Source organism: Falco punctatus (genome assembly GCF_963210335.1).
Source record: "Falco punctatus genome assembly, chromosome: 2".
In the NCBI taxonomy this organism is placed as follows: domain Eukaryota; kingdom Metazoa; phylum Chordata; class Aves; order Falconiformes; family Falconidae; genus Falco; species Falco punctatus.
Window position 1 is genome coordinate 53,942,940 of NC_137581.1, and position 23,555 is coordinate 53,966,494.

Sequence of the window (23,555 nt, forward strand, 5' to 3'; positions counted from 1 at the left end):
GCCTGTATCAGACAAGAAGGCATAATACTAGCCCTCTGTGTCAGACCTGTACTTGCAGGGCACACAGAAGTAAGGAGCAATAAAGTATATTTTAACCACTAAAGAGCACAGATAAATCAGTCTAACTACACACAGGCAGATGATCTTTGGAAAGGGCTACTGCCAGTTTTATATAATTGCATTTCAGAGAAGAATCACAGAGTGTTTTCACTGAACATAAATGAAACACCTTGGCATCCACTGAAGCAGACTTGGATCGGGAGAGCTGGCAGCCTCTCACAAGAAGCAGTTTTTGTTGAACTGCCTTTGAAGAGTTTGAACTGGCAGTGCTGTATTCTGGCTGCAGGGTAACTTGGCTGAGAACATTAGGATTTCCCCTGACATTAAGACATTAAACAAAAAAAAAAAATAATTTCCTTTCCTCCCACCCCCATTCAGAAGGATAAACTATTTTTACTGGCAGACTTGCTGAGTGTTAGTCCCTCATGAAAGGAGCAGCAGAATTAAAACCATTTAAGGTTTTAGTAATTAAAGAGCAGAAGACACAAATTAAAAGTATATTAAGTAACTAATATTTAAGGAGCTATTAGATTTTATTTTACAATCAGAAGATGCAAAATTATGAAGGAAATCAGAGATAATTAAAAACTGACAAGATATGAGGACAGTCTCAAGAACTTGGGCTGGAGCATTGGTTTTGGTAGATGGAGTGGTAGGAGGAGGATACGAATCGCACTCACGTGAAAGTTGTGGATGGTGGCTCCCAGAATCCAACAGCTTGGACAGCAGTCTTTTGCAAAACTGTATAAAAAAATAATCACTGATTAAAAAAATCTAGTTTGCAAACTCTTCACATTTTTGTGTCTTCCTTGTTCCTCCATCTTGACTGTAGATTTCCCCCAAAAGGTCTACATTGATGCCATTGATACCACACTAAGTGCCAGAAAATAATTAGTTCAGTATCTCAAAGTTGTGCTTTTGTTTATGTATCACAGGAAACGTTTTTCCTTTTTTTATTGCAACATGTAATCCTCTGTTTTTTCTGGTGAGGCTCCCACCGGTGGGTCTGCATTTTGTATATCTTGCAGTTTGCATTTGTCTTTGCTCAGTACCATCTGGTTCTGTGTGGGGCAAACTACTACATTTAACAAGGTTGCTTTGAATTGGGTTGGTTATTTCTTGAGCTTGAATCAACTTCGAACTCTATATCACTTGAAGAATTATAAATGCACTTTTTCATGTTTCACCTGAGCTTTTAATTACAATTTTGAATAAAATTGCTTTGAAATTATCATCATTTGGCAAGTCCATTTAAGGTTTGTCTTGCAGGTGATTATAAATTGAGTGTTTAATAATTTGTGCAAGCATTATTCTAAGTATCAGCTTTACTCTGTAATTCTCTAGGCTGTCATTCACAGTGTTTGCCCCTTTCAGCTTGTCTTGGACTTCTCCTGCAAGTTCCATAAAATTATTAAACCCATGTGTGAAACTTAGCAGTTGCCCCTGTAACTCCTGAGCTTGCATAGAGTTCTGGGTGCCTAAAATGTATTGCCAAGAGGCTGCAGTGGAGAAAGAGACAAGTAGTCACAGAGAAAGAACACAAAATTTACAAAGAAAACAAAGGAATTAATACAGAATTTCTGCATGATTTTCCTGAGTTGTAAACACTGGTAGTACTCCACGGCTCTTTCCTAAAACAGTCTCATTAACATCTTTTTTTCCTGTTCTGAAGGGAAAACGGCCTGTTGTACCAAATGCTTGCTCTTCTTGTTTTCAAGAACTTTTAATTTTGTCTCAGTAATGAATACTTCAGTCTTCCATGCACATGTGCATGCTCTCACATGTCAAAATACATTTTTCTTTGCAACAGAAGCCTGATCCTAAACAAACAGCCGTTTCAAGCAGCAAACGGTGACAACCTGCACGAGTGCTTGGAAATACTGAGATACCGGTGCCCCCTCTTGCGGTGTCACTAGATGAAGACAAGAGGAGGGAAACCCGTGCTGAGTGGGGGGGTATATTGCCTCCTGCAGCAGGAGCTCGGCTGGAGAGTGTTCCAAATTAAAAGGAGCAGCTAATCTTACTTTGAGAAATCTTTGTTTTCACCTGCTTAGATGATCAGAAGGTGCCAAGCCCCTGTGTTGGCTGGTGACAGGGAAGCTGTCTGCTCCTGTGCTGCTTGCAGAATGAGGTGCAAGAAAGAGCATGCTGTATGGGTCTTCTTTTTCTCTCCTGTTTGACACACAGCCAACTATCTGAAAGTATTGCACATCCACTTGCAAGGATTAAATCTGAAATTCATAAACATTTAATGCATTGTTTTTCTGGATGAATATTTTGGGTAGTTTGATTAGTAATCTATTGCTGGAAGTGCTTGTGACTCATCAAGAATCTGTTTCTCAAGAAAGTATTCACTTGTGTGTTCCTAGAAAATAAAACTCAGCCACAGGGTTTTTTTTAACAAATGTCCATCCCTGCCATCAGCTATCCATTTGCTCCTGAGTGTTTGAGGAGACTTAACTGTAAGGGACGATGACAAGATTGTGATCTGATAGCTAGAACTGAAAGCCACAAGACTAATGACTAACTAAAACATGCATTAGATAAAAGGAGTTTTAAATGCCTGCATGGTCTATGGCCACACTGATGGCTTACGGGTCTGAGAGACCGTGTCAGTCTAGTGAATACTTGACACATACCCCATTTACAGGAAATCCTATATATGTATGTATCAAAAACTTACACTGCTTGGTGAATGTAACAAAAGAAGCATGAAACAGTTAAACATAAAAGATGGGCAATTTTCAGACTCCTGGTTCTGGTACCCAGCTAGAGCCGAGTCTGAGCCCAAGAGGTTTTATATCTGGAGAAGCATTTTCTTCTCTGTTACAATGCACAGCAGTAAGAACTAGTGAAACAGACTACAGGCTGCAAAACTAGAAGATGCTCATCTTTTCTGTGTATTTCACAACAGCCTGTGACCTGAAGTGCAGCAGAGAGTCTCTCAGGATTCCTGAGGCTTATTTCTGGCACAGTGGCAGCGTTTAAAGATTATGGTATAGCTAATCACTGAGACTTGGCATATCTAGTTTGAAACACACCACAGGACTGTGCATTCAGTTTGCTTCAGTCATTTGGCATAAAATCACTTCAGCAGAAATGCAGAGGTCAGAAGGAACCGTTTCGATGATGGAAAAAAAAAACACAAGCAACAAACCAAACCTAAGAATGTGACTGATTTCTTTTGAGCGTGTGAACTTAAGAGGACAGTGTCCCACCATTATCAATATGATGCTCACATAATTTTCAAGTCCTGTGTAAATGCAAAGGTTTATGATGCTCTGGTTTTCCAAACTGTAAGTAACCGTAAGTAGATGTTATATGGAATTGCACCAAGCAAAATCAAACTGCCATAAAGTTCATGTGTGGCACTAATTGGAATTTAACTGCATGGTTATTACAAGAGCTTTTAATTAACCCAGTCATCATACTGTGGCATACAAATTGTGCATAATAACAGCATGCTGAGTATAATGAGAATAGATTTGTCTGAATTGTGAAAATCGGGAGTTTTATCATTTTTTGAGGTTTCTTACGCCTTTAAATAGTATGCAATATTGAAGAACACTTGACCAAAAAAAAGAAACCCCAACCCCTCAAAACCCCTACAAAACAACAGACTCCCCCCTAGTAAGTTGCTGAAGCTTGTCTGTTTTAAAATATTACAGCAGTCTTCAATTCTTCCTGAAACTCAGTGAGGTGTGTAATTCTCTCCTGAGCAGTATTTTTGGTCATTTTTCAATCTCACTTTTCCCAGGGTATTTGTGCTCCCCTTTGAGAATAATTTTATGCACTCTTTGAGGATTTTGTGTTTGAAGCCAAGAAAAACGCTCAGTTTGTGGAAACATTCAGTGGGAATACCCTTTCAGTGAAACTGGAAGGTAGTAAGAATACATTCCCATCAGATATTGCTGCAAAATGGTCATTTGTTAGATGATTAGTGTAATGAGAGCATTCCCCTTCTCTCAAAGTTTTGATTCTAGTCTGTGCCTCTCAAGACTGGTGGTAATAGCACTGAACAAATTTTTACTTGGAAGGTAAATTTTGCAGCCCCAAGACTAAAAATTTAGAAACAATGTAGCATATGGTTTGTAGTCTATCAGAAAACATGGGAAATACAACTAAGTGGTGTTACATTTATACCATCTACTTATTCCTGGAGACATAAGGAATGCATTAAAAAAAAAAAAAAATAAAAAAGCAGCAGACTTTATTATGGGAAGTATATTTATCTATTTTTTAGACTATCATTAGCCGTGTACTGGGAAATGAGATACTGACATTTTGGTTCTAAATTATTTGGGTCAGACTATATGACCTTTTTCATGTGCACAGGTTTACTGAAGAAGCCAGGTGACAGGGAAGACTGGGCCAGTGAGGGAGACAAAAGTTCATTTGCCATGCAAGTACTGTTAACGGTTTAAACATGACACAAAAGTGATGGCCACTAGTGAGCAGTTAGAAGATGACACTGGGTTCAGCTGTGTAAGTGATACAGGTGTGATGTACCAAACACAAAAAAGAAGAACCAACACCACACAAAGCCAGCTGGTCAGTTAGTGGTCCCAGGGGTTTAAATATCAGAGTTATGAGAAAGGTAACAGGTGATAATGTCATCATTTTACATGCTGGAGTAGCTAATCCTTCAGAAACTATGTCTGAAGAAGTAAGTGACTTTGCTAAAGACTGCTGAGCTAACTTTCAGCTGTGAGAGCTGCTGCTGTCATAAACAGAGCTGAGTTCTCAGCAGTATGATTACTGACGTGCACTTCGTGGGAACGGCAGAGGTGTACATGGTGCTGTACGCACTTCTGGATAAAAAAAGTCAGTTCTTAAACACACATTTCAGATAATGACTGGATTTTTACGGTATTTATATATGTAGAGTTTACCCAAGATTAATTTTTTAAGAAAGATTTTGTATCTGAAACTAAGGTTTATTTTTAAAAATACCAGTGAATGCAAATTTCCCACTATAGCGCAATGCATTTCTTGAGTCATTCACTCAAAAAGCATAAACAGGCAGAAAGGTCATTACACAGTATTTTGAAGCAAATGTATAATACATATAAAACAACTATCATCCATATTCCAAGCCACTATGACTGTAAAAATTATTTATTTTCTTTATTTGTTCATTTAAGTCAGAGTAAAATACAATGAAATTTTATTGTAAATTCAGGAAATAGAGGTAGCTGTGGATTCTCCTGCCTTCCTAGTGGGATTGAATAAATATGTTTTTTCCACTTTACTGTAACTGGTGCCAATTTTTTTCCTTTTTTTCCCTGACACGAAGGAATGGTACTCATCCGCTTAGGGTGTGTATTAGCCAGCGAATCACCACAATCTTTCTGCTCCCCTCACAGGCTCCCTGCCACCCTGCAGTCATTCTCTGGAATGCCTGGACAGCTAAGGCGCCTCTTTCGGATATGCAAAGTGCCTAAGACCTACAACAGTCTACATGCCTAACCCATGCCTGTCATGAGACAGAGCCTCCTTCCCTCTCTTAGAGCCAACAGTGATCTCCTGTCCCTTTTTCTTTTAAAAACGTTGACAAGTTTTCATAAATCACATACAGTGTAAGTTTCTCAGTAGTGCATGCATGCTAGCTTACACAAAACATGTGCTGTTCAGTCTGCTTAATATCTTGTCTGATGTGATCCCCAGCATAAAGTATCTCTTATTTAAGAAATATGTATTGCCCTAATTATTTTTATTCAATGACTAGGAACAATAATGAGCTACAAACATGAATTGATATACTCTATCATACAAAATAATCAGTATCACATTTTTCAAAGAAGAAAATAGGTGTTCATGTGAATTTGTATCTATTGACATCTAGTTCAGAAAGCCAGACATATAAAATCCTTTGATATTTTTAACATCTATGGTCTGAATCATTAAACTTACATCTTGGATCATTAAATGTACATCTTGCAACATTGTAATGCAAGTTTCCACCATGCTGACTGTTCACTGTATGCTCTGGGTAACTGTGCTGAACATGCCATAATAATTCATCAACCCTGAAAGAAATCACAAAATTCAATGCATATTAAAAATGTGATTGGGGTATATTACAGAAAAGATGGAAATATGCTGCTGTTCACAACACATCATGTTCTCTGAGGTTGCTGTTACTATCTGCATGACAATACACTTCCCTTACAGGAAGAAAAAAAGCCACAATCAATAAAATACATGTGGTGTCTTGCTTATACACCTGGTATTCCTTCAAAAGGAGTGATTTTGTTGGGTTTTTTTCCTACTGTAACTGTGTTTACTGCATTTGTTATGGATATAGTGTTAAGAAGTACGATGATAAATTTCTTATATTAATGTCCATGGAACTTTCTCTCTTATTAAAATGGACTTAAAGTGAATTGAGAGAGACATAATATTTTTTTGTTTACATCTGTTCTTTTCTTCTTGTGGCTTTTTTTCCTTTTAGGTGAGCAAAGTATGTGGTCCTCCTGTAAGGAAGCCTATACAGTCTCCAAGTTGCTCCTTTGATCAGAACAAAGATAATCAAATATTGAAGATGTTCTCAAGAGACAGTGAAGAGACGCTCACCAACAGAAGAAAGTAAGACATTAGTTTTACAGCCAGAAAGACATACTGAAGTAAGCCAATAATTTTACAACAGAATAGATTATATTCAATGCAGTGGCATGCGTTACTAGAGAATGAATTACTAAACACAGACTGCAAAGAATGAAGCATTTCAGCGATACAGTCTGTTACATTTTGGAAAGAGTAGTTTCATGATTAGATTTTGTTTTCTGAAATAACGGATCTATGAGCAGAGTCATTTGGTGTGGTTTAAAGTATTTAAAAGAGTGGGTAACACCGATAGATTCTGAACGTTAGCTCTATCTTCATGTGTGAATTTTCAAATTACATTTAACTTGCACATCAGCAGACATTATTAGATCTGTCAAAAAGTTGTCAGAAGACTTATTTGTACAAATTGATCAGACAAAAGAAAAAGAATGTTCAACCATACCTCTGTACTGTAAAAAGTGAGAAAAGTAAAAATTTGGGGCTAAATACTGAAATCCTCGTTTAAGCAAGTCCAGCTGATTTTTTTTTTTCCTCTGGCTCTTTTGCCAGTATATAGTGAATTGAGGTGATTGCAAAGACATTGGAGATTTCATTTATACCTGGCTCAGCATTACAGGGTAAAATTTGCCTAACTGCGTATGAGCTAGGTGTTAAAACTGCAAGTGTAGTGGATAGGACTGAATTCAGCTGCCCACAGAGCTACAATCATCCAGTGCCACTTGAGGATACCCTCTGGTATCCCAGCTGATGTTCTGCTGCCAAGAACGATGCAGGTGTCCTGTAAGTTGTGTCATATATTCCAGCCTTCTGCAGATATCCCGGATAGCGGAGGGCATCTTAAAGGCCAGTCTATCTTTAGACAAATGAATCAAGTATTTAATGACTGTAAGGAGTAATAGCACTGTAAGGAATAGGGATAGTCTCGTTGCGTTGAGACAAAAGGCCCTATTACGCAAGTGAAGTTAAAATCAGAAATTTCATTTCTAACACAGTGTACTAAAACACAGGTTTTCTTTGTCCCTTCTTCCTTTCATTTCACTGTGCAGTGCAGAAGGAAACTGACGTGAGAGGATTGCAGGGAATAATTTCTCACTCCTTATGTCTGCAGAAGAAAAAATGCCTCTGAGGTTCAAAGGCAGACCATTCTTGTTAGTGAAGGTCCTTCATGTTCCAAATAGTGGAGGAAAAAAACCCCAGACAAACACAGGATTTAGAGAACGTTGTGGGAATGGAAAGAGAGGCAAAACAGAAGTTTGCTGTAGCTAGCACAGAAGTCCATCAGGGAATACCCATTATATAGGAATATTTTCTCTTTTATGTAGCTAAGCAAGTTCTTGATGTTCTGATTGCTAGCACTCTGCAAACGTGAAACTGTACTCTAAAATCTGGGGCTGTTCCATGTTTCAAAATAAATGGTGTCTGGACTGACCTCAGGGAGATTACCCAAGAGACCTTAAGGGGCATGAGAGGCAGTGGGCAGCACAAAACAATGTTGTTTTCCCATGATTTCTGCCTGCCTGAGATGCTGGAAGCGCTTGCTTTATGGCATGCAACAGGCGCTTGCTACACTCAAAAGGCAGAGGAGAGGGGAGAAGGTTTGAGATCCACTGACACAGATTTCAGTTTAACAACTTCATAGTTCACATCATCTTCATTTGCTGCCTCCGGGATCACCTCCTTCCTTATTAGTCACAATCACTTTGTATTTCATGTTATATTCCCGTGGCAACTGTAACAATTCCTCACATGGAAGAGTGACTTCAGCAAATGCTTCCAGCCTGCTTTTAGGAAGCGCTGTTTTCTGAGTCTAATGCCACTTTATTTACCTCCCGTGGACTTCTGGCAGCAGGCTGCTCTCAGCATGTTTCACAGGCTTTAGCAGAAAAGAACAGGTTTCTCCCAAACAGCATAGACTTGGTTGATGTCAGTTATCTGAGGGAAAACAAATGAACAAAAATATTCCATTAAATGTGTGACTCCCACGAGTTCCTTGATTTTCTAATATTTTTCAAATGTATGTCCAGATTAAAGTTTACATTTTGAAGTACATACGTGGTGAATTGTCTCTGCTTGAACTTTTCCTAAATTATTATTACCATCAGACCTAAGCTAGTATTTTCTAGTACTGCATGGTACAAGAGGAAAAAGAAATTTCTCTGTGCTTTTGACAACAAAAATTGTCAGATAAATTTAAAAAAATTCTAAACAGAACCGTCCAGAGTAACATACAAACTTGAAAGTATATAATGTTTTTTCCTCCAGAACTTAACATTGCAGACAGCTTTTAGCACAGAGAATAAAACTAAAAAAACGAACAGATAAGAATTTCCAAATAAACAGATAAGAAGTATCTGCAGTTTCCACTGACTGTAATTGCACATTTGTGCTCAGCTGCCTATAATTACATGCTATCTGGTCTAGAAGATGATGATGTGAAAATTGACATTCATACCATCTGCCCTTCTAACTATGGTCAGACATAAACAGGGGCTGAAATCAGCTATTACTTCTGTATTAACTTCAGCTTTGCCTCAGGATGTATTTACTCATAAACTGAATGACCTTTCTGTTAGATTGCAGTTTGTCACAAGATATTATGGTAGCTATATTTATTTTAATTTCTGTGTTATACATGGACTGATTGTGCAGAAGAGGAAATTCCAACTGTTTGCTGTGAGAGGACTCTCTGAACACTACTTTTCATCCAGAATGTAAGCCCGAAGCATAGACAAAATCAAAATCAATCCCACTCAATGGGAAATGGAGGAAAATAGCAAACATACTGTGCAGTTTTGGGAATGGAGAAATACAAGATATGACTATTCATATATGGGAGAGTGTGAATGAATCATATTTACATATTTAAAATATATTGCGCGTAGGCAATTATATGATGTATACTCAAAATTCACCTGACCTGAGACTTTCAGTACTGCAGTTTTAGACTTGCACTTTTACCAAATTTAGAAGGCATAGTAAATCTCAGTCACTGTGGTTTGTGTAAAATATTTGCCCTACAGTTACAAGACAGAACATGTGGCTTTTAAAATGACAGACTGTGTATAATCACTCATGTTTTATCTGTTTTAATTTGAAGTAAACAATACTTAACAATTTGATTCCTTATGCCTATATTAACTAGATACAGGGAAATGTATAGAATATTTCTGCCATTTTTTCACAACTCCATACACCGTACAAGAGGATAACATAAAGTGAAGCTTGCTGGCTTACAGAACAATGAATACAGCATCTACTGGTGCCTGCTTTGTGCCTGTGGGTCATAGATAACTCAAGAATAGTGTGATGTTCTAAACCAGAATTAATAAATATTTAAATTTTCACAGCAGGAATGGGTCTCCCAGAGGGAGATTTTTTAATACATAAGCAAAGAATTTATAAACATAAGTATCACAATCCAGTTAAAAACATACTAACCAGAAAGTCATTAATTTGTTTTAAGTACAAAAGCTTATCATTAGCTCTGGGCATCTTGACATATATAATATAGCAATACATAATTTATAACCTACCAGCACAGCACATGATAAAACTGATGTCACTTCTCAGAGAGTTATTTAAATATCCACTAAATATTTAACACCTACATGTTAAACCCATCTTACCTAAATCTTGAGCTGCTCCATAACTAACAGATACTCTCTGTAGTTTTTACAACACTGTGTAGGGGACTAGTTGATCACACTTTTGAAAAACAGATGACTTATTCATATGTACTTACTTTTTTATTTGCTATGCATTTTGGGGGGACATTTTTCAGTATATTTGTGTAAGTGTAGCACTGCAAACTGTATCACAACCAGGCAAGAAAATTTCTGGTTTGGAGGAAAGTAATTTGTGTTGCATAGCATGAATAAAGTATTATTTTGTTTCTACTTTGACCAATGAGAGTATCAACTTTGCAAACTACTGAAGAAAATCGAAGTTATCTAACAGGAAATTGACAAATTGATTTAAATAATCATTGGAACCAATGAAGAGTAATAGAATAAGCACATTCTTTATCTTCATGTAGAAACATACAACAGCAGTACTGCTTAATGTTATGGATTGACACTGTCAATTATTTCCCGTGTTCCCCTGTGCAGAGAATTTATCAGCCACCTCCGGCTCTACAGAGCCTTTTACGGTGGCCTGGCTGATCAGCTGTGTGGCAATGAGTTGGCAGCTGCTGATGGACTCCCGTGTTGGAATGGAGAAGATGTTGTAAGAAGGTACCTTTCTGACTCGCTATTGTCTTTTGTTTTCTGTGTTTCTCTAAAAGTAGCTTCCAATTCTAGTCAAGTACATTGTTTCCCTAGGTATGTGTCAAGGTTAGTTCGAAAAACAAATCAGCATGGGATTCCTTCTCTCAGGCTTGACCTGTGAACAGTGAAAAATATCTCCCTGCATCTCTGTTTTGAGGAGAAAAAAAATATCTACTGTTCTTCGTTTCATTCAGACATTTTTATTTCAAATTTATGGCACCTAAACATATACTGAAGAAGCTGGATTGGCATTTACAAAATACAGTTGGAGAAAAAGAATATGGGGTTTTGTTTGAGCTTGATAGTTATAGAATGCTCCTTTTTATACAGATTGTGTGATAACAGACTAAGCCATTTGCTTAAAACTTCCTCTGGCTCTGAAGAATGAAGTGATCTCTTAATATATATGGTTTCTCAGGAGAGAGTTAGAAGTTAAAACACGAAGATAAAACATTTTAAAGGTGAAACACATATACTGTTTTATGTATGCAGTGGCTTGGGAGACATCATTCAGCAGCAATGGCAAATAAGAGATAATAATAAACTGCTATGCTTCTGGATGTATATCTCTGGAATCAATATATTTCACAGCTTACAAAACAGTAGCATTTGTGGATGTCAGAAGGATTTCCAGAGACCTGATCTCTGTGTTTTTGCTTTACTGCTGTCATCACCAAAACAAGTATTTCTCTGAACAGGAAGTCCTTGTGATGACAGAGACCAAAATATTAAAAGCTTCATAGCAATTTTTTTTTACAAAGGTCGTGCTGTTAGTACAGCATTTATTAGTAGTTAGTATCAAAGGTCATATCAAAGAGGGTGGCTAAAGGCTGTCAGGTGAGTTAATAAAGTGGGAGATAGCTGGTACCAAGTAGAAAGAACAGTGAAGCTTGCACCTTTAGGAATCCCTAAAAAAGTGAAGCAGGAGCTGTAATTTATTGATTAACAATACCTAAGGAAACCTAATGGACACCCTTTCAGCAAACAACTACAGGCTTACTTTTGTTTATCTTCTTGCATAGTCCAGTGCTCTGACAGCACAAAGTCCCAGTGAGTGCTTGACTCCCTTGATAGTCTCATCGGGAACATTTGTTCTAAGGTTTCAACAATCTTCTCAAAATGCCTTGTTCCTTCTTTAGATATCTATTGTTGAGATTTAATCTCAACTTCACCTCTGGCTTTTGTTTTGCTGCCTTTCCCCAAATCTGTTATACTATTCCTAGCAAATGTTTCAGTAACAATTTGAAGTAAGCATCTTGTAATTACAGATTACCTAAGAATAGGGTTCTTGTATCATTACTTTTGGCTGCTTATAATCTTACTATTAATATATCTTTTCAAACCTATATTATTGTATTATACAACACTATAATATTTTAGTCATTACTATATTATATTATTGTACTATTACTATGTTTATACTGAACAAGTTTATTTTTACTGAGGTCGTCATACAGAAATGAAACGTTCTACTAAATTCTAGACCGTAGTGTTTTTAAAAGTAATTTAATTTGACAAAAGATATTTAATGAGTGCAATTTATTTATTTGTGGATAAACCTAAAGATATAATTGGTGACAAAAGCACTGTATCTTAAAAGTAAGACCACTTTGGTATCAGTTTAACTTAAAAATTCCCTTATTAAAATATTTTGGTTTCACATGTATATTAATATATATATGTATGCATATTTTTGGTCGGTAAATTTTAGTGTTAACTTCCTGAAATAGCTGACATGCAGATAGTATTTAGAAGTACAGGGTGCTGATTAAAACCAAAAGAGCAGGATACTCTGAGTTGCTTTAGGTTACCAACTGGAGCTGAGACCTGCAGATTAGTTCCTAGATCTCAATACATCTGCTTGTACACTAAATATATGATGGTACATCTTCTCCTGCTTCAGTAATTATACAAAGGTGCTCACATCTGCCCTCTTGCTGCCTTTCATTTTTCCTTGTTACTTGGTCAAAATGTTCTTTGTTCAATTTTGTTTGTTTATATTTGCTCTTTTGAAACTGAAGGTGGGGGGGAAATCTTTCCTGCACTTTGAAATTAGGGTGGTTTTTTTTGCTGCTGCTGCTGTTGTGATTATTAGCATTCATTATTATTAACTTATTATCATCATCATCATTATTATCATTATTATTATTGAACTAGGGAAGATGGGCAGTCTTTTCTTTTTGTGCTTAGGCACATCTGTGTGCCTATTATGAATGTAAGGCACATGTGATATGAGCATGTTGGAGAGGAGCACAGACACTGGGTGTGCATGCATGCAGTGCCTGGAGATTTCTGTTGGTTATGGAAGGTCAAACTCAGCCTCAGAAACACATTCATAAATAAAATCTACAAAATCAGAAACAAGGAGGTTGTGTTTGAGCAAGAAAAGGTCCTGATCTGCCCCCCAGGTTGTGCTGGGAAATGACATTTGAAATGGATGAATGAATGAATCAGTTAGTGAAGTGATCTAACGGGAGATGATTAGCATTGGAAGTGATTGTGTTTTAGGATTTGTGAAGGGAAATGAAGATGTCAGAATTTGGGAATGTGGACTGGAGGCAGTGCGCCTCACCACTGCGCAGGCAAACCAGATTAGAAGGGACTAGTAGCATGCAAAAACCAGGGCAAGGAATTCAAAATGATCTTGATGAAACTCATCCAGACCCCAATTTTAGCATTTTCAGGAAAAATGCAGCATACGCTTTGAGGATTCCCAGAAGTATTATGAGATCAGTCAAGAACATAGAAAACTCGGTTTACAAAAAAAGGAGACAAAGAATTAGATTTGTTTAACCCGGAAAAGAAAAACTGTTAGGAGAAAATGCAAAGTGCAAACAGGCTGTTGTTAGGGATAAGAAAAGTATCTGTTATCTTGTTATCTACTTCCATAATATTTAAATATTTAAAATATGTTCTGATTAAATATTTGGGAGAATTTTCTAGTGACAAGGACAATAAGGGACAAAAATAGGTAGCTTTGGGGTCCAGCATCTGCCTGAAGGAGGATGTCTAGGAACAGGCAAGGCACTGAGAAATGATGCAGCAAAAGCTGATTTTTGCTTAGAGATACGGAGATAAATTGAATAACCTCTTAAAATTTTCTTCAGCACTCTGATTCAGGATCTAGGATTATCTCAGTCCTATGTTGCTCATCTTCTGGTGTCATGATGCCAGGATACTGTGACATTTTAGATGCCATAATGACATGAGCAGACATCATTGCTTTTCTCCATAAATTCTGAAGAACACCTGAACCTGTACACTCACTCTCTTACTCTTTTTTTCTTCATTCCCCCCACAACTAGTATAAGAATAAATAAATATATTGGTGAATTCATCTATGCAGTGTTCCTGGCACAGATGGGGAAAAGTCTGTATTGTTCAAATTAATTAAAGATAAATAGTTTCTACCTGTTTTGGGATTCTTCACCATTTCTGTCACCTTTGCTTTCTATTTAAAAATCATGTGCCATAGCTGGTGATGACTGCAATTTTGGGCCTGACATGGGAAAGCAATGTCATAAGCCACATAATGATGGTGTGAGTGTATCAGGACCCGAAGAGATTGCCAAGACTGTTGGCTGCATCTGTGTTTCAAGCTGCAAGTAGCAATAAGTCCTGGAGACAGAAGATAGATATGTTTTTAAAAAAAACCTTTGCAGTTCTTCTTTATCCTTTTCTGTGCATTTTTCTAAAGGCAGTAGTTCAAGGTTTTAACAGTTATAATATCATACCTCAGATAAATCTTATAACCTTTGCCATCTCTGATACCATCTAAGAGATTACGAAGCCTGGATCGAAAGGTCAGAAAAAGGAAAAGAGGGTATTATTGAAATGAAAGCTTACCTAACAGTTTACATTTCATTTGCTTCAGCCGTTTCCTTTTTGGTTTAAGCCTTCCCCCCCAAACTGTAAAAATAGTAATGTCATGGCAATAAGGTTCTTGATTCTGAAACTGGAAGTTCTTCTGAATCCAGTCTGTCACACAGTGCAAGCTCATGCTTTTATTGAAAGCTGAGACCAGAACCTCCAAACTCCTATATTCATGTCACACAAGTTTGGTAGTGGGCAGGACTTACAGGAGCAAGGCTACTGTTACAAGGTCCACATCACTGCAGGATGAGGGAGACAATGTCTCAGGAGTCTTCAGCTCTTCCACTGTTTTACTCAATTGTGTGACTACAGTGGTGGGGCATGACATTCAGACTTCAGTTTTAAAGGCATAAGTGAGCGCCACAATGAAGTACCTGGAATTCAATGTTATGGGATTCATTAGGTTCAAAGGAAAAAGAGGAATTGCAATTAACAAGCTATGTACTACCAAAGCATGCAAGAATTGCATGAATCAGTTCAGAATTTTAGTGGCATCTTGGCATTAAAGCTAAAATAATGGGAGTTGTGCAAATAGACTTGAGTTTGTTCTCATTCATGAACATAAAGTGGTTTAACTGACATTTATAGAGTCTCAGTAGTCCAGAGTGCCTGGCTAGAATGTGAAGAGAGATGGATTAAAAATCCACAGAGGAGAGCAGAGTATGTACTGCACATCTTAAGACCCGTGATTCCACTGAAATAAAAATAGGTGTGACAGAAGAAAACGTAAAATTATGTGTGTTGGAGGATTCAAGATTAATGGAGATTATTAAAAACAGCTAATCAAGTCTGGAAGGAAGAGTTTCATACGTAACACATAGCTAAAGTATCCAAATTAAGAGGCATTAAACAGCATGATTGATTTTAATTGCTGAGCAAGTTGTGTGTTGTTAGAAAGTGATTATAATAAGCATCTATCATCAAGTAAATGCTTAGCTTTAGCACAGCTCTTAGGCTGGGGAAAGGAATTATCTCCTTTGATTCTTAAATATTCTGAAACAAGAGTACAATCCCAAATCTGTTCTTAGCCAACAAAAGAAGATAAACGGAGATAAAAAAGATTTAAGGAGTTCTAATGAATTCCTTTTCGTTTCCATCTATTTGGGCTAGTCTTCACCTTATAATGAGGCAGAATGTAAACTGCCATCAAAGCACCACTTGCCACCTATGCAAAGGATTTGCCTGAGCAAATTGAAATATAGGAACAGCCCATTATGGCTTGTATTGCTTTGCCTAATATGCTATGGACAACAAGGTTCAGCAACAGATGACAGATGGGTAGAGAAAAAAAACAATTGTAAATACATAAAAAAAAAATAAATAAATGCAAATTTGGGAATGCCTGACCCAGAACTGTGAAGGTTCAGTCTTCTTGGGAACTCATACCTTAACACAGATAGCATTCCACAGCAAGTTCACTAGAAGTTTTCAAATACCAAAACACTAAGTCACCTTAAGGGGTAGATGGTGGATAAAGATATTTGTAGGCTGAATGTTTTGTAAAGAAAATGAAGATTAAATAAATTGTTGAGTAGAAATGCCTGAAATCTGAAGTATTTTTGTTTTGAGTTGCTGCTGCCCCTTTAGGGATGCTTGGAAGTGAAGTCACCAGCATACGGCATATGGGCTGTAATGGAGAAACGGGTCATCTGGCCTATAAGAACATGGGTCTCCAAAGATCCTCCCTGAATTCAGGAGGATTTTTTCATTACAATTTATACATTTTCGTTTGGAAAATTGCTGACATCAGAACATGTTCAAAGACTAATCAGCAGCACCATTGATTTTGCCACTGCATGCCCCCAATCACAAATAATTTCTTACTAGTCCTGCTTCACTTGTCAGAGGAATGAGAGGGCCTTATGATATGTTTTTATGTGTTGATGTAGAAGACAAAAGGCATTTCTACTTCTGGCATCAACATGTAATTGAATAATTAAAAATAATTATATTCTTCCACTTACTGGTTTTCTGGAGGTAACTTCTTGTTGTCTTTTTCTCTGAGAAGCCTTAAACATTACTTTTAGGTTAGCTTAATGAATTTAGCAATTGTAGGGGAGAATATAATCTGAACTACTTATTCCAGGAAAAGACAAAAATTTGGAGAAAGAGAGATACTGGCTTGGTGATAGATTATGTAAAACCTAGGTAGTTCATATAAAAGCTGAAATTCAGATTGCTGTGTCAGTTGGCTTTAGGACATCCAAGTCTGACATTAGGGAAAAAATGAAATGTCATATAATCCCTTTGTTTATATTAATTGTGGGGTTTGTTCTCTGTCTTGTCATGAGATATAAAAGTAAAATCATTCTTGCTTTAATAATGGTAATATCTTTTTTCAATGTATGCTCAGATAAATCTCATGACACTTCAGGATGGAATTTATTTAATTAAATAAAAGCAGCAAAATAGTATTGCATTTGATTACCTCAAATGAGGTAATAAATGAGGTAAATAAATGAACTATTATTCCTTTTCTTTGCTTGAGCAAGTACATAATTTTCTCTAGTGTTTGTCCTAGAAACATTTGAGTCATTTATCATGCACAGCAGGGGTTATAATAGAAGGGTTCTTTTTATTAAATCGGTAGTAATTCACAAAATGTATTGATTTTTAAATTGAAAAACATTATTAGAACCATGTTAAATAATTGTATTAAAAAAGAGCATTTATAAAGTCACAGAAGAATGTTGAAAGATAGGCATGAGAAAGAACATGACCAAAGATATTCTAAGAGTTTAAATTATGGCATCATTGTATCTTCATTTTGGAGTGTGCTTTTCTTTCATTGTACACAGCCATAGAAAAATAGACTTACCTCAGAATTTCGTATTAGTGATCTGATAACTCTTAGAGTTTTTCCTAGGGAATTCAGGACTACTTTACATAGTTTATAACATGAAACAGGAGGCAAAAAATGAAAATAAATCTATAATTCCCTTTCTGTGTATTAAGGTTTCATATTAATACCAAGGAAAACTCATGCAAGAGGCTTTGCTGAATAGTTAAAAAATATGACTAATACGAAATAAGTAACTATGAATCATAGTGGATTATACTGGACAGAAGATTTGTGTATACGTGCCTCATTGAAGTTCTTATAAAAGAAATATGATCTAACTGAATTCACCTTTGATATACAAGATATCTTTCAACTAATAAGTTTAGTGATATTTCACAATGTGTCCCCTTTCATACAGTGTTGTTCTGAAACATTTTGTATTTCTAAAACCAAATTATTTATTGCCTCTATCCAGGGCAATTTAATACAGAAGCTCTCAGTAAATAATTTAAACAATATTTTGGGTTGTGAAATATCTTCTGTGGGGTCCTATTTCACTGTAACGTTCACAAACACTGCAGGCTTACCAGCCCAGACAGGGAACTCCTGGTCAGCACTACAGCATTTACCGATGACCCTTTCAGCCTTCCTATTGCTCTGTTGCATCTGCTGAAGAATTTTCTCTTGACAGCTATAGGTCAGATTTTCATTGAGCATCCTGCACCGACTGTGAAAATACACTACAGAAACTTAGATTATGCTGGGAGGTTTTTGTTTTTACATTTTCACAGCTGACTTCAATACTCAAGCTGGGTGATTTTAGAGATCTGGAAATTGGTTGAATAAACCAAACCTGAGCTACTTTAATTCAGAAAGAATTTGAATTATTAAAGTGTAGTATCCCACAAAGAAATTTAATGATGTTTTGCTAGCCCACTAATACATTTGCATCTTTAATATGTCCCAAGTGATGTATTGAGTTTAGCCATGTAGGCAAGCACATGTCTGCTATGAGTGCTTCAGTGACAACTGTCTCTGGGAAAAGTCTGAAGTAAGAGGTAATGAAAAGGCAACATGAACATACATATGTATGCCATGCTGCAGTCTTAGTAAATGAACCAGTCAAGCACTTGTGTGAATAGTCATGTCCAAATCGGAAAGATTTTCATGTCTATGTAATGCCTAAAATTTCATATGAGAAGTTATCACGAAGAACTGATCAAAGCAGTAGAAATAAGTTGTTACAGTCATACAACAAGAAACTGCAGATTCCCAAATACATACTTGATGTCTATGAGGCAGAGAAAGAAAATCTGAAGCATAAAACACAGTCCAAACTCACAAAGAACTGGTTTTTTCTTCCACAATAAAAGAGACCTCTCTGCTGCTTCTGATAGGCAGGAATACCAGCAAGGAATTATTATGTGTATTTGAGAAAATGCCATCCCTACGGTTGGAGAGATTGCACTATCGCATACTGCTGTGTCTGAAGATGTAGCTTCTCCTAAGGAGTGTGAGGAACACTTTGTGTCTTATGTCTTATGTTAATAAGAGCTAGCCATGTTAAAACTTGTGATATTCTTCATCTCTTCTACTCCAGTTTGTGAAGAAATGCACATCTGCATGGGCCTCTTGGCTTGTTTTTCAGCAGAGATAAATGGATCCTTGTTGGATGCAATTCATTTGGTGTTCACATAGTTGGATAGAACTTCTTAGAAGGACTTGTTTCTCCTCCTTGGCTGTAAAGGCCATCAGTCTAAAGGTAGGGGTAGGATTTCTGTCATCTAAGTTTAGTATATTTAGAAACTCTAACTAATACGAAGTATCTATGCTAGGATTAAAAAACAAAATACCCAGAACACTAAGTGTTAAACCTGGGAGTTTGATCCAGACCATTACACCTAAATCTTTGAGATACTTCACCAGAAAGCAAGGTGTGCATGTTGATCCATATATTGAAAGTAATGTCATATAGCAGTGTAGAAGGATGGCTGCAGAAGCATGGCCTTAGAATCTCTGAAGATCTGCACAGTACAGGCCTGGTATTAGAATAGGCCTGTAATCAGAATTGTACTGAAGTTGCTGTGCTGAAGTTAACAAGAAAGGTAGCCTTGAGCTATTCTTGAATCCCGAGACCAAGTAATTACGTTGTGCCAACAGGCCGTGGCTGTAACAAGCTACAGCTGCTGGGAAAGCAGGTGCAGGGCCAAGAGAGATAGGGAGCAGTATGGGAAAATAGGGAGTAACGAACTACAAGGCTGAAGCACAGCAACACAATTAGCTACATGGGTAAAATGCTTATTTTAGTCATGATAATTAGGGGTGTGAGAACCTCGCATGTTTAGAGACTACTAACCAATTATATTTCTGCTTTACGAATATGCATGTGTATCAGTTCTATATAAGTAGTGTTAGAAACTAATAAAGTTGAGCAAGGTGCGTAACTCATATTGAGCGTCTTCTTGACTCTGGCGAACCCTTCTTCCAACATAGCAGTGTTGATCAATTTTTGCTAGTGCTGATCTTTTGGTCAAAGTGATATTTGAAGGTAACTGGGTTAAGCAGCATGAAGGTTTGTGCAGGACCAAGCATGACTCTGGCTCTTTCTTAGTACCTTTGGTCAAAGATGGAGCATATTCTTCAATAAGATATAAAACTTTCTGTTTTGCCTTGTTTCTTGAAGTTGTTTTATTTTAAAGGTTAGACAAAATTGGGAATGGATTTAGAGAGAGTTAGGTGTTTCTTTATGGAAAGAATATGAAATTTTCCTTTCTTTTTCCCCTCTGCTTCCTAAGCCAATTTTCACTGTAGGAGAAGTTACGGCATCTAGAACTCTAGGTTTTATGTCTCTCGTTTTCATAAAATGCTGTAAAAACTGTTATGTTCATGTCCTTTTTCCAAATATGATGACACTATTTCAGAGAAGCTTATGTTCCTGTACACTGTGTATTATGTTCCTACTAATCCTTCTTTTAATATGTCTCACTTTCATATCCTGATGTCTTTAAAACCTCTGAATCACACGTAAGTACAACTATGTAACAGAGGAAGTAATAAATCTATCCTATATTACAGTCTAATAAAACTGCATTTTTTGATTTTTTAATGAAGTACTTCTGGAATCTACAAAGACAGCATGGCAGATTATTACCTTTAGTTCAAACATCAAGGCAACATGTTCTGTTCTACTTAGGGAGGAAAAATATAGTATTCATGCCTCCTGAAGTCCTTGTAGAGAAGCTATTTAAAATAAATAGAAACTAATTAAGAAATCCTAACAAACAGCATTTTTTACAAAAGGATGTTTCATTTTCCATCAAAAAGTATTAAACATGGTCTGTTAACATGCTGCAGTACTGAAAGGTAGAAGAGCAGTACTGAATGGTACAGGGTTCTAGGCAGCAGCTAATGGAAAGAGACTGCATAAACAATTATAGTTCTTTTTTGAGCAAAAGCCTCTTGTATTTGCAGATTATCACTATATTTTCTATAATTCCTTGAACAGAAATCCCAAGGTAAGGGCAACTGACTCTTGACTGCATACATTTCTAGCAGAGGGAAGATTTGACTGTGATCCAAACCAATGAAAGCTTGTTCGGGAGCACTGCCCTTCAGCCTTTTGACAGCACAGACTATTCACAGAGATCTTGGCAGTAATAATTTAATTTTAAATCCATATTTTTATATCTAGAGAATTAGTTTTTCAAAGGAGAATCTTTTACCAACCAGTTCAAGATTTGATAGCTAGACTCTGCCATCTCTTCTGTATGTTGACTTGCTTAGTAAAAAAAAAAAAAAAAAAAAAAAAGTAAAAAAGTGGGGTCAAACATCCAGAAGTTGTTTATTTATTTAGACGCCTTTGAAAGATTTAAAATTAAAAGTAATTCAGCTCATGGTTCAGTCAGTACAGTTGATTCTTTTGGATTTATAGGATGCCATATTTGAGTCTACAAGGAAGACTTCATTTTGGGAGTGAGATTCAACTGACTAGCTATGCAGAACTTAGGGATCCAACCTGGAGTACTTGTGTCTGTATTGTCAATGGGGAGAGACACGTCCTACTTAGTGCTCGTGGACTGGCTGTTTCTAACCACTCTAATGACTTGGAGTGAGCAGCTCAGAGGAGCTGCGTAGCTTAGATGATCTCAGGCTTGCCCTCAAGGACATGTAAGCCTGATGGAAAAAGGTTTGCACTGTAAAACAAGTTTTCTGAACATAGCTGAAGCTCATTGAATTGCTTTTCGCTGCTTCCTTCTTTCAGATTCCTCTAGGCTTTGAACTCCTCTGTAGAGAGGGCTTACGTGGCAGATGCTTCAACACTGCTATTGGAACAGTTCACAGCGATAGATACAGCACATATGATGAGTCAAACAGATGCTCATGACAAGAAAAACTCTTGTCTCAGCTGCGTACACAAATTGTAGTGGAATACATGAAGAGAAGCCATATGTAAAAAGATCCTACAGTTGTTCAGATGAGCAGTTTTCTCTAATACTTCTATCACCTCCAGAAAGATTTAAGCTATGTGGGATCTGCATTGCCTTTTTTTTTCCCCTCCCATAAACATGGCATAGAACTTGACTAGATAAGATTGTAATTTTGTAGAAAGAGAACAGATTCTTTCTCTAGGGACAGAACAACTCATGTCCTAGGAAATCTCATCTTCTGGTAAATAGGCAGTGTAATAAGTTCATTTTTCTCATTTATACATGTGTGTAAAATAATTCTGAGCTTATGTGTTTAAATTTGTGTGCACCTGGGAGTAATGCTGCTTCACCTTCACCTGTCTGCCTGCAATGAAGAGGTACAGATATGTAGTGTAGTAATATTTTTTTTTCCTGTCAGTTAGGTGTTGAACACAATTAAATTCACTCCATTGGGAGGAGCTTTTTGGGAGACGTGAAGCTAGGTGAATTCCCTAACTATTAATTTGGGGGAGGTAAACGTGGAGAATAAATGAAATTCATCAACTGGAATCTGCTGAGATGATAGGACAAAAGTAAAGATTTCACTCTGAATTTAGTTTCCATTTGGGAAGCTAAGCCTGAGGACAGACATTGTCAAATGAATAGATCCCAGCTATGGGAAACTATATTAAAAGTCTTGAGATCAACTGGTAGTTGAAGGGAACACTTGGAAAGCAAGCCAGGTTTCCAGTAAGGCTTGATATTTTTATTACCCACATTTGTCTCAAAATATCATTGCTGTTCTATAAAAATTTGCATTTAGTAACATTAAAATACATTTTGCTTTTACCATAGTATTTGTAGTGAGTTCAAACTAATTATAATACCTTGATAACAACAGAAAATTTTGGACATAGAAAAACTTGCTGCTGCAAAATTTTGTTTCCAAACAGACAAAAAAAAAAAAAATTCAGCACCACTGTAATCAAAATTAAACTAATCCACGATGGATCCACATTAAAAGGTGTTATGTTATGGCATGTTAACACTAGCAACCCTGAGGCGTGTTTATTCATCACAAAAAAAGTCTGGGACACACCCCAGGATAATAGTGACAATAATCTGTTCTTCTGTGACAATGGTTTTCTGTTCAAATGAGACCACTTTCCTGGAACATTTGCAGATCTAACTCCAAAAGAGACTTCCAGCACATAAACTTGAAAAAGTGAAGTAGGCAATAGTCCTCAGTTACCAACAATAAATGATGTCTGGCCAGCAGACTAAAAAAGGAAGGTACTTACATCATTAAATCACAGAATCTCTGTCCCAGGATATCGTGGAAGTCCACAGTGTATCTGCATTCAAAGAATGGCTAAACAGTTTAATGGAATAATTAATCAAGGGCTCTTGATGAAGTTACAATGTAATACTGCTTTCTATATATTGCCAGAAACTGGGACTGTACCCAAGGGAAGGGGAGAAAGAGTAGCAGTGTATGTTTATTCCAAGTCCCTGCTGGCTAACCCTGGAAAGTGGTTACCTGGAGAGTGGAACTTTCGAGTGGAGACATTTCTCTATTTGAACTTCTTCTCTATGATA

General features: G+C 36.8%; 1 protein-coding gene across 3 annotated transcripts in view; it reads left to right on the forward strand.

Moving 5' to 3' along the window:
* GPC5 (glypican 5) overlaps positions 1 to 23,555 on the forward strand; it is a 761,183-nt gene that overhangs the window by 154,508 nt on the left and 583,120 nt on the right. For all 3 annotated transcript variants that reach the window (XR_013926366.1, XM_080377390.1, XM_080377391.1), the window contains 2 exons: positions 6,515 to 6,648; positions 10,737 to 10,862. Coding sequence is in view for 2 of the 3 variants with exons in the window: in XM_080377390.1 (XP_080233516.1) it covers positions 6,515 to 6,648; positions 10,737 to 10,862 (260 nt within the window). In the remaining variant the exon portion in view is untranslated. The remainder of the gene's footprint in view (positions 1 to 6,514; positions 6,649 to 10,736; positions 10,863 to 23,555) is intronic.